The 11,865-nt window shown below is 38.1% G+C and overlaps 1 protein-coding gene across 2 annotated transcripts; it reads right to left on the bottom strand.

Annotated features, from left to right (window-relative positions):
• Positions 1-5,266: 5,266 nt before the first annotated feature.
• On the bottom strand, positions 5,267-9,636 carry LOC131316497 (leucine-rich repeat receptor-like serine/threonine-protein kinase SKM1). Of its 2 annotated transcripts, none has more exons than XM_058345888.1 (4): positions 9,409-9,636; positions 9,245-9,287; positions 6,495-9,152; positions 5,267-5,851 (listed from the first exon to the last, which is right to left on the bottom strand). In XM_058345888.1, exons 3-4 carry the CDS (start codon positions 9,034-9,036, stop codon positions 5,487-5,489), a joined length of 2,907 nt encoding a protein of 968 aa, XP_058201871.1. In that variant the 5' UTR covers positions 9,037-9,152; positions 9,245-9,287; positions 9,409-9,636; the 3' UTR covers positions 5,267-5,486. The 2 variants fall into 2 exon arrangements, with proteins under 2 accessions (XP_058201871.1, XP_058201870.1); XM_058345887.1 differs by having other exon boundaries at positions 9,438-9,636.
• Between the last annotated feature and the right edge of the window lie 2,229 nt (positions 9,637-11,865).

Raw genomic sequence — 11,865 nt, 5'->3', positions numbered from 1 at the left:
ATATGATGTTATGCATGTGCTGATTGAATCTTGATTCAATTATTTGATTAACAAACCTGTATCAATTGAATAGAAATTAACATACCAACCAACCACCCCTAATCATTTCTGTTGATCTTCGAAGTATTAGTGTTGGTGGCCTGGTACCCTCAAAAAAGCCACATAATTGGATTAGTACTAAATTGAAATCTCTACTCTTCATTAATTGGAGCTAGAATGTGATTGCATCATTAGATCGCATCTTACTTTTTCAATATTTTCTAACAGTGGGCTCTTCCGAAAGTTCTCTGTAAAGAAATTTCAAAATCAACAGAATAAGTTTCGTATGTATTTCTTCAAGGACTGCACTCTAGCTAGGTAGAGGTTGTTTGAGGGCCTTTCCCGGATCCAGAAAGATGATTTTTGAAACCATTCACTCTATATATCTATCGATACAATGCATATATTCTCGACGAGATCTAAAGAGTGAATAATTTTAACTATCTTAATTTGTAACCTCGGAAAGGTTTCACAAATGACCCTAACCTGAGGCTACAATCTCTAATGGGACGGCGTATTCGAGAACAATTTGCTGAACTAAAAAAACAAACTGAGCCAAACTGAGCCTAATATTATATATGTTACAGCACAACTCCGTGCTGGCACTCAATTAATAGCCCCATTTAAGAGGATTAATTTTTGTGTGCTTCTACATAATCCTTTGACAATTATATATATATATATATATATATATATATATATATATATATATATATATATATATATATATATTGTTGCATCATAAAATTAAGAAGAGATGCTAAAATATTGTGTGGTTCAAGCAAACTTTATATAATTGCAGCTTTATGTTTTGTATGGTCTACTTTCCATCAGGAAACAATATTCCTGTGCAATGGGACAAAAGAGACTATCATTCGACATGATCTGGAACTAGTACTTTCAACAGTCCCCCTCAAACGGTGAAATTATATAATAGTCCGGGACCGGCTGGGAGTTACTGCCACGTGATACTTGGAATCACTTTACAATATTCACACATTTTTGTAGAATCCACCATTAAGTGTATAGATCCTACAAAAATGTGTAATTATAAAATGATCCAAAGTACCACGTGATAGTACTCACAGACTATTGAATAACTACTCGATCCCTCCAACATGAGATTTCTTTTGCTGCTTATATTATTACTAGTTGACCTCTCTCACTTGGAATGACAGATGCTTGGCAGCATCTTCCTGTAGAGCGGCCGATCCGGTTGATTATCTCGGCAATCAACGACTCGGATCTTAACTCAATAATGGACGGTTTAGATTTATATGCCCTTAGATTCGATCTGAGCACTCCGTGTCGAGATGAACGGTCGAATCGGCCGGTCTGCACCCGCTTGGCAAGCAATTGCTCAGTACCATCCCGGGTCCCTCTCACTATACATACCCATGGTCTGTGCTTATATACAAGGTAATGGCATGTGAAAAGTTAGCATTCACGAATATAAATCTAAGTGTATTTTTGGAATTTCGAACAAGGAAGAGTGTGAATACAATGAGAATGAGATGATTTTTGCACTGCGCTTTTTTTCATATGTTATTCAAAGGGAAAACAAAAGTTAATGTGAAGGGACTAACGCAAGCGCAGAATGAGGGGAATAAAATTAAATACAATCAATACATAGCATAAATAACATATCTGACAGTAAATGTTATTGGTCATACAACCATATGTCAGCCCATATCCGATGGTACAAACCAATACGGGCCTTCATTTAAAATTCAATTATGTAAATGCCGTCAAAATTATACGGGCCTTTATTTAAAATTCTGTTGCATATATCTAAATATTTGTCACCATGTACATAGCGTATTGGCCTCTATGTAGCAGTTTTCCGGCCCTCCGATACTGCTGCTATTCGAAATTTACCCTCGCACTGACCTATTCAAGATATGTATTTCTTTATGCGATATTGTAACCGTTTCATGGCCTACAAGTGCTCAAGCGCAAATTTTGTTTTAAAAGATTCACAATTGCTTCACCTGAATCCTGATTCCCACTATGTATCATTCGATACTCCGTTACCGCCACCACCACTGCCATCTAAGACCTTGATCACACTCCTTACTACGTACGTATCATTCGATACTCCGAACCGTCGATGGCCGCTGATTTGCAAGGAGATGTTGCTGAGCATCTCCCATTCCTAGTGAGAGAGGTCAATTATACACTATATATAAGCACCAAAAGAAATCTCATGTTTGAGAGGACCACCGTTGAAAGTACTAGTTCCTGATCATGTCGAATGATAGTCTCTTTTGTCCCATTTTACAGGAATATTTGTTTCCTGATGAAAGAAGACCATACAAAACATAAAGCTGCACTTATATACATAAAGCTTGCCTAAACCACACAATATTTTTGCATCTCTTCTTAATTAATTTAGTCACGCAACAATATACAGTACTATATAATTATCAAAGGATTATGTACAAGCACACAAAAATTACTCCCCTTAATATATTATGGGGCTACTAAATTGAGTGCCAGCATGGAGTTGTGCTGTAAGATATATAATAATAGGCTCAGTTTGGCTTCTAATTATTTCAGCAAATTCTTTTCGAAACTAGCTCATACGCCGTCCCATTAGAGATTGTAGCCTCATGTTCGGGTGATTTAATTTGATCAGGAACCTTTCCGAGGTCACAAGGATGGTTAAAATCATTCACTATGTAGATCTCGTTGAGAATTAATTATCTGTTTTATATTATCGATAGATATATAAAGAGTGAACCGTTCTGAAAATCATCTTTCTGGATCCGGAAAGGTCCCACAAATAGCCTCTACCTAGCTAGAGTGCAGTCCTTGAATAAATACAAAATTTCTTTGTCCGATCTTTTTAACCGTTTCACGGCCGCTACAAGTGCTCGATCAGGCGCCAAATTTTATTAAAATAATTCACGATTGGTACACCTGAATCCCGATTCCCGCTAGGCATCCTTCGATACTCCGTTACCGCCACTGCTATCTAAAACCTTGATCGTACTCCATACAGCAGTGTTATAATAATTACACTGGGGGAATGGAACTGATCGAGGCTCCATTTTTCTGACATACAAAACAAAGTGGTGACGACCAAAGGTGTAATGTTGCAAAACAAAAAGGGAACAAGATGAGAAGAAAGAGAGGGACAAAAGGGAAACAAGTAGCAATGCAGGCCACCAAAGAAAACCTAAAAATAATGAGAAAATGCCACTTTCGGAGAACAAAAAGGAAAAGAAAGATAGATAGGATAGGAACTACTAAACTACGTAGATAAGTAATTGGTGGGTTTCAAAGTGGACTCTTTCTGTGCCAACTTATTTAATTTTAATTGTTCTTCTCTTCGAATCAAATCTAATTGTCCAGTACCTCCACTCACCCCCTTTTTTTTTTTTACAGCAAAAAGAATTTTATTAATCTTTAAAAATAAATTACAAAGATTATGACTCCGTTCGTTTTGGAATTTTGAATTTGATTTTGTAAGTAATGAGTATAGAGAGAAATAAAGTAATGAATGAAAATAGAGGTAATGATTGAAGAGAGATAGAAAGAAAAATGAGAGTAATAATTGGAAAGAAATAGGATAATGATTAGAATCCGAAATCCAAAACCCTTAAACAAACGGGGTCTAAAAGAATCCAAAACACGATGCATTGCTTCATCCGAGAGAGGAGGGTTTGGACTTTGGAAGATTGGGAGTCTGATCTCCCTAGCTATGTTTGTATATAGTGTACTCTACTAGTATAAGGGTTCGTTTTCACCATATTAAATGGACTAATGAACTAAAGCCTATATTTTCAAAAAAAAATTTAGAAAGATCATTGTCCTCATATAGAGCAACTAAAATACTACCATTATAACCGAAATAAATTGATTATTGCCATTAACTTGTAGTTCATTTAGTTTAGCAAAAACACGTCCTAATTTTTGAGAGACGCATGAGCAAGGTCTTATACAAGCCAATTCGTATAGGTTTCCTCCTTCTGATACTGTTACACCATGACGAGATGAAAATTTGATACATAATGTAATCGTGTGGGAATCGAGCATTAATTTGTATGCCTGAGTTTTTGTACTAAGTGGCACCGTTTTGATTAAAAGACTGGTTACAATTGTTACTCCCGATTGTCGATTGTTGTTTTTTTTTTTGAAAGGCTTCAAAAGAGATCTAGCAAATGATGGAGTAAATGATTTGATCAATAAATATGTAATTTTTTATTTAATGTGAAATAAATTCACAGTAATTGGTCCATTTTTCATATAAAAAAATAGGGATACAAATTTTGGTCGTTATTAATCATTTGATATAATATTTCAGTATCTATACGTGTGTATATAGAGTTACAGCTGATTTATTAGTGACTTAAAACTTGTTTTTGGTCAGAAAATGATATTTAACACCTTGTGCATGAGGTACAGTTAAAAAACAACTTTCCTTACACCTCATAGGATATATAAAGGGTTGCTGCCCTTCATTAAATAATTGTCTAATCGTGCAATCTGAAATTTCGCGTAAGTAAAATTTCGAGATGCGTGTGTAAGCTGGTCTGAATACCTGGTCATTAAAAAAAAGTACAGTGTATGAAGTAGTTCAAAATTAGGACTCAAGGTCTTAGGTGCTTGTGCTTCTTGCCTTGGTTGAGGTGTGTCTGGTTTCATTCAACTTTATGCTCGATGTTTTATCTTTGTTTTTGTTTTTGTTTTTTTGGGTCTTTCACTCTTTTTCATGTATCAATATCATGAAGCGGGTGTTTTGCTCTCTTTGCTTCTTCGATGTACCCTTTGTTGAGTTTATAATAAAAATTTTGTCATTTCAAAAAAAATTGGCATACCATAGGCTTGAAAATTCTGATTCGACGAATACTCTCTGGATAATCTTTTGGGTTATTTTTATCTTATGAGAAATTTGTTAGTTTTGTGTCACGTTATTTTAGATTATGTATTCATCTCAACAAGAGAATTTAAAAAATATATGGATTCAATTTGAAAAAAGTTTCGAAGAGACAAAAATAATAATAAAAAGTCTCTTTCGGATTATTTTTTTCTTTTGTGAATTTCAAAGCTTTTGGTCATAATTCTTGTTCTTAGACTTCTCTCGTTAAGATGAATAAATAACTTTTAAAAACTTAATCTAATATTGTTAAAAATTCAGAAAAGACCGTATAAATAAATTAGTCCAAACCTAACTGTAATCTCATGCATTTTACAGTTCAAAGGGGAGGCAAAAAGAGCTGAATTTTAATTTAAATATCAAGCAACTATATTCCATGGCAATATTTTCCATTCTATCTACACTTCTACACTCACTAGTGTCATGTCCATCATAACAGTGAACAAAATATTTGAGCAACACTCAATAAATACCTTATATTTAAACAAAAAAAAAAAAACCAAAAAGAAGATACGGCTGAACAAAAATTATGTGATCTAAGATAAAAAAGAACTCAAACACAAAACTAGATGGTAGAAGAACAGTTGAGGCCGAAAACGCAGTAAGTCGGTCTGATAACGGACTCTAGGGTTTTCACCAGGTCGCTAGCGCAAGGTCTGGCCATCGGATCATCGGCGGTGCAGTGGAGAGCTAGACTCATGGTCTCAACGATCTCGTTTTGATGGTTCGACAACGTGGTTCCCTTGACGGTCGGATCCACCCAGGTGTCGAGATGGCAATCCGAGTAGCAATATCGGGCCCACTCAACGATGCTCTCTTGCAAGCCGAATTCGGTGTCAGCCGGAGTTTTTCCGGTCAGTAACTCGATCAAGATGAGGCCGAATACGTAGATATCGCTCTTCTCGGTGGTGTCTTTGGCTTCTCTAGTTTCTGCACTTAAGAAAGGGTAGAAAATGATAAGAAACTTTTAGTCTGTGATACGTGCATGGATGCGGGGATACTTCTTTATTTCGGTTTTAACTTTTGACAAAGGATTTTTTTGTGTACATGTACTTGAGATGTTTATGAACTTCGGTAAACATTTTGGAAGATAACGATTTTTAGAAGGCTACACCAATTTTTTGACTTATAATTAATGTTCAAAAAATCACTTGGCGTTAATCAGGCGAAAAAAGGTTGTCTAGTGCCTAGGTGCCGACTAGTCGGCTACCTAGGTGTCTAGGAGGGGATGAAGCGTCGAATAGTCAACTGCCTAATTTAGGCGTTTGACTATCGCCTAGCATCTAGACGGGAATTAGTAGGCCGAATTTTAAAACAGTGCTCATAATTAAGCAAAATTTTGGTAAACTTACTTCCCAAAAAAAATATAATAAAAAAAGAACCCAATATCTATTTCCTCTTTCTAAGAAATTACAAATTTACAATTATGCATAAACTATTTATTTAAAAATTTACATTTAAATTTGGGTTTGCATACATGAAATATATATGGTTTTATAACTAAATTTCAATAAAAACTTGGTTAATAACTTGATAATATACTAGTAGTAAGGGTAAACAGGTCAAAGTATACCTGGAGCAACATAGGGAGAAGAAACGAAGGTCTTAGCATCCGTACATGTCCTCCCCGGAGATCTCAATCTCAGGCGAGGCTCATCTTTTCCGTCGACAATAATCTTCTCCGGCGAAAGCTCACATCCCACCGAACTCCCCATACTCTTACAGTGCAAGTAACAAAGAGCTTTCGCGATTCCAAGCGCGACCTTTCGCCGTCTATCCCAACTCATACCCCTAAAAACCTCACTCACACTCTGCCCTTCAACAAACTCGGACACCCAAAACCCACAATTTTTCGACCTCATCACTCCGATAACCTTTTCGATATTCGGATGCTTTAACTTCCCCAACTCGGTCCAAAACCCGGTCGGAAGTGAGTCGATTCCACTCACTTCCTTCATTACAAACTCAAACTCACTCACACCCGACTTGCCTTTGTACAAAACACCTCCTCTTGCTATCCCCCTTGAAATTACGTTTTCGTCCCTCATCGACTCCACAACGTCGATTATCTTTATTTCCTTAGAGGCCTTGGAATCGAAGAATTCCAATTCCCATACCCCATCCACCTCATTGTTCCCTCTCGTCTCGAAATTATCGTTCCGTCTTCTCACGAAAACAAGGATTAACGATGAAACCACGAGAGCTGCTAATGCGACGAGAAGACACGTCACGATTAACAACCAGACTTGCAGTTTATCCCCCTTGCATGGCGGCAAACCTGCGGTTGAGTCACCCCCGCAGAGGCGGTTCCCGGCAACTGCGCTCGAATTTATCGCCAGAAATGCTCCGGTGGACGGTAAATTCCCGTGGAAATGATTGTGCGAGATATTTACCTGAATGAGAGATTCCACTTCTCCTAAGCTTTTCGGGATTTCGCCGCTAAATTGGTTAACCGATAAATCGAGCTGGCCTAGAACCGGCATTTGAGTGAGACTCGTGGGAATTCGGCCACTGAGTTGATTGTGACTCAGATTCAAACTCACCAGCTTTTCACATAAAGATAACCCGTCTGGGATTTCACCTGAAAGTTTGTTCTCGCTTAGCTTCAACTCCATTAGCTCCGAAAAATTCCCGAAACTGGCCGGAATTTCACCGCTTAAACCATTCGTCGACAAGTCCAAGTTCTCTATCACTCCGCTCCCGAAAGATGCCGGCAAAGCGCCGGAGAATCCGTTCCTTGCAAAATTCAGCATTTGGAGCTCTGGCATTTCCCATCCCCGTGTTCCGCCGATCGTGCCAGAAAGATGGTTGTTTGACAAATCAAGAAAGTAAACAAGGGAAAGTTTTGTAAATCCATGCGGTAACTCGCCAGAGAGCCTGTTGTTCTGAAGCCGTATCCGCCTTAAGCTGCTACAGCGACTCAAGCTATTCGGAATTTCGCCGGTGAGGGAATTGGAAAAGAGTATGAGCTTATAAAGGCAGCCGGAATTACAAAGCGTGTCGGGGATTTTACCGACGAGGGTATTCGTGGAAAGGTCCAAGACAGTGAGGTTGTTGTCACGTCCAAGATTTTTCGGTATTTCGCCCGAAAACTCGTTGGACCATAACTGAAGGACTTGGAGACGGGGCAAGGAAGCTACGGAATTCGGGATTTTCCCGGTGAAATTGTTCGAAAAGAGATGGAGAACTTCCAAGTTTTGCAATTGGATTATGAGTTCCGGGATTTCGCCGGACAGAAAATTGTCGCTCAAATCAAGGGAGACTAAATTTTGGAGACCGAAAATGGACCGTGGCACAGGACCAGTGAGCTTGTTCAAGTAAAGGAAAAGATACCGAAGACTGGTGAGATTCCCGAACGAGGACGGAATCTCACCGGTGAGATTGTTGGAAACAAGATCAAGGTGATTCAATGAAGTTAGTTCTCCGATTTCCGCCGGAATTCCACCTGAGAGATTGTTGTACCCCAGGTAAATCCATGTCAAGCTCTTCAAAAGGCCCAACTCTTGGGGAATTTCTCTAATTAATTGATTTGAAGACAAAGTCAAGATTTGCAAACCTGTCATGTTTGATATGGACTTTGGAATTTTCCCAACCAAATCGTTCCCTCCGAGATCAAGAAATTCAAGACCCGAAAAGAATCCGATTTCGTCTGGAATTTGACCCGAGAGCATGTTGTTGGAGAGATCCAACGCTTGAAGCTGCGGAATCGAGCCTCTTGGCAGCGGTCCGGTGAAATTATTGTTGCTGAGATTGAGATGACGCAGCGATAGACAAGAAGAAATATTGCTTGGGATTCCACCGGATAGCTGATTATTGGAAAGATCGATAGTTTCGATATAGGGGAAATGGAAAAAAGATTCCGGGATTTTCCCAGACAAGTTGTTTCCCGAGAGCTCAATTTTCGCGACGTGAGAGGAGTTGTCGCAAGCGATGCCTTTCCATTTGCAATAAGAGAGAGAAAGGTTCCAGCTGGAGAGAGACTGATTTAACGGATCGTTCATCGAGTTTTTGATCGATAACAGGAGGTCATATTCATCCCCAGTGCAGCATGAGCAGAGTAACAAGAACATGAACACGAGTAACACTTCGCGTTCTCCAGCTCCATTTTTCGCCATCTTCAACTAAAGAACGTTGTCTATTTCATCAGTTTGTGAACAAACTCCAATAGCCACCACGAGCACAGCTCAAGTATGACAGAAACCGGAAGTTAGCGTAAGCTGACTTGGATATCCTGAATTATGAAAGAAAAAAAAAAACATGATCAAAATCCAAGAGATCAAAATAGAGACAAACTTCATTTGATCAACAGTTCAAAGGACTTACAAGTTTTACATCACAAAATCATTGACCCAGCAAAAAATTCTTCCTGCAATGAATTGAAGATCAGAGCTAAGTCAGTAAAACCCGCGATTCGGAATGATGTAAATTTGTGATAATTACATATGCATACACACACACAGAAAGTAAAAAGGACAAGGAATATCTACCCGTTTGCGGAATATGTTATGGAACGTACCAAAATATCATGATTAGGGCTTTCGAATTCTCAATAATGGTGAATGGTTTGTTACACAACAGAACAAAACCTTGGGCTAAAAAGAGAAGAAGGAAGAAGAGATAAGAAGATGAGGTGAGGCAGTGAAGTGAGAGAGAGAGAGAGAGAGAGAGAGAGAGAGAGAGAGAGAGAGGAGTGTAGGGTTAGGGAAGATGAATTTGAAGTCTATAAATAGAGCATGTTGGTTAATTTAAAGGTGGAGAAGTGGACTGAGTTTTCATTGCAGTTTTTATCCTCCATTATCATCTTGTTTAAGTTTACTGTGGGACCACACCTGGGACGCGCTTAGAAGATCAGAATCATTCATCTCGTAGTACTTGCAACTACGGTGACCGGAGCCAAAAATTATCTTGATCCAACATCGATAGTTACGTAAATAAATCGCATATGTTGAACACAAAACTGGACAACACAGAGAATTTGAAAGCATAAGCCATTTTAATATTTAATAAATGTGACTTGTGTGTACCGTTGATTCCACCATTGGTTTCGACAAAGATAATTTTGACATAAATGACTTTCTCTAAACAATAATGCTATAGGCATATCACACGGCTACACTTCGACCACATCACTTTCACATATATGTGAGTTCCATTCCATAATTAAATATGTGGGGCTGACACACATATATGAGAGTGAAGTGGCCGGAGTGTGATCGAATGATGAGCCTACAAGTCGAACTGTTTCAAATTTTTATGGCTCCTGCACAAGAATTTAAATAAAAGCCGTTACATAATATCGCATCGGGTGTTGCATAACTAGATTTCAAAACTTTGATACTGTTATTTACTTCCATATCGGCCAATGTAGATCGTTATCACTGATCATATCTTACCGTATTACCGATATCACCGATACAGTTATGTATTACCGATATCACCGATACAGTTATGTTTTCCGTTGTATTGGTTCACAATGATTCAAAACTGGATCCTACTGGAGGATAACAAGGTGGAATGGAAATCAGTGGGAGATGGAGAAGTGGACAGGGAATTGAGAGAGAATTACGTAAGTGCACCTTGACTCATGTTTGAACACCAACGGTAGAAAGGCAGGGGGGAATTTAGGTAGGCAGGGACAGATGTTGGGAAAAAGAGACTGATTTTGTCGGGTATTCACCAAAATGCTCTTTTGACCGGCTTTTTAGGATAGTGCGTGGGAGATTTTCTGTAACCGTTGAAAAGTTGAGGGGGAAAAAGAAGGGGTTTATAGAGGTTGTGTGATTGCCTTGACTCTTGCACTTATTTACAAAAGTGATGCCAGTTTCAAAATAGATCATGCATGCTTGTGTGTAGATTTTGAACAAGCTAGTAGCATATAACTATATGCAAGTTGCAAGAATTTGGTTCAGATCTGTTGGTTAGACTATTGTTGATGTCTGATTAGGGCTATAAATGAACCGAGTAACTCAAGAGCTCGGCTCGGCTCAACTCGTTTAGTAAATGAGCTAAGTTCGAGCTCGAGTTTTCAGCTCGTTTAGTGAATGAACCGATCGAGTCAGCTAGTTCAACAAAAGCTCGGATCGATAAGGGAAGTTCGTTTAGTGAATGACTAAGCTTGGCTAGTTAAGGGCTCAGCTCGAGCTCAAGTTTTTTGCTTGTTTAGTGAACGAGCCAAGTTCGAGCTTGACAAAGCTCAGCTCATTTGTAGCCCTATGTCTGATAGTTAGACTAGTGTTAAAAGCATCACTACTACAAAAATAAATAAAGATCTCGGTCATTTGGTGTGATCTTTCACTTTTAATCTCGCATTCAAAACTGTGGTCTATCAAGGTGTAACTAAAAGTCCATACCTTTTAACCACGTGATAAAAATCGTGATTAAAACCCATTAAAACCGTGACTAAAAAGTAAAAATTGTGATTAAAAATGACAAAACCGTGACCTTTAACAACTTTATATCTCAGTTTTATTATAAAACCGTGGTTGTTTAGAGAGAAATAATCTCAGTTTTTGAAAAAATCGAGGTTAAAAGTGGCGATTTCCCGAGGGAAAAAATCCCACTCTATTTCTCTTGTGGGGTTTTGAACCCAAGTCTCTTGAGTTTTGCATAAAAGCTATAACCAACTGCGCCACACACACTTTTCAATATGTAATTGAAATATTTAATATATAACATATGCGTTTAACATTAAAATATATTTCGAACGTCATTTTGAACCTTTAAATATTAAAATTAGCAATTTTGATAAACATGAAAGTTGTAGCCTTTTGTATTATTGTTCAAACCCAATTTGAATTATCTCAATCGAAATTCTGAGTATAGAGTTATACTCAAAATACATTTGGCGATGAAACACAACTTTCATAAATTTTGTCATCAAAGGTACCGATTAAGCAACGAAATATATTTTCATTGCCGAATGTGCCCCATTTGGCGACGGAATC

This window comes from Rhododendron vialii, chromosome 2a (genome assembly GCF_030253575.1).
Source record: "Rhododendron vialii isolate Sample 1 chromosome 2a, ASM3025357v1".
Classification (NCBI taxonomy): domain Eukaryota; kingdom Viridiplantae; phylum Streptophyta; class Magnoliopsida; order Ericales; family Ericaceae; genus Rhododendron; species Rhododendron vialii.
Note: the sequence above shows the minus strand (reverse complement) of the source record. Positions and strands in the feature narration are given on the sequence as shown.

Excerpts from the sequence above, each read along its gene's own strand:
- LOC131316497 (XM_058345888.1), bottom strand. The coding sequence starts at position 9,036 with ATGGCGAAAAATGGAGCTGGAGAACGCGAAGTGTTACTCGTGTTCATG. Across the intron at positions 5,852-6,494 it reads TTCTCCCTATGTTGCTCCAG|AAACTAGAGAAGCCAAAGAC; the intron begins GTATACTTTGAC and ends TCTTAAGTGCAG.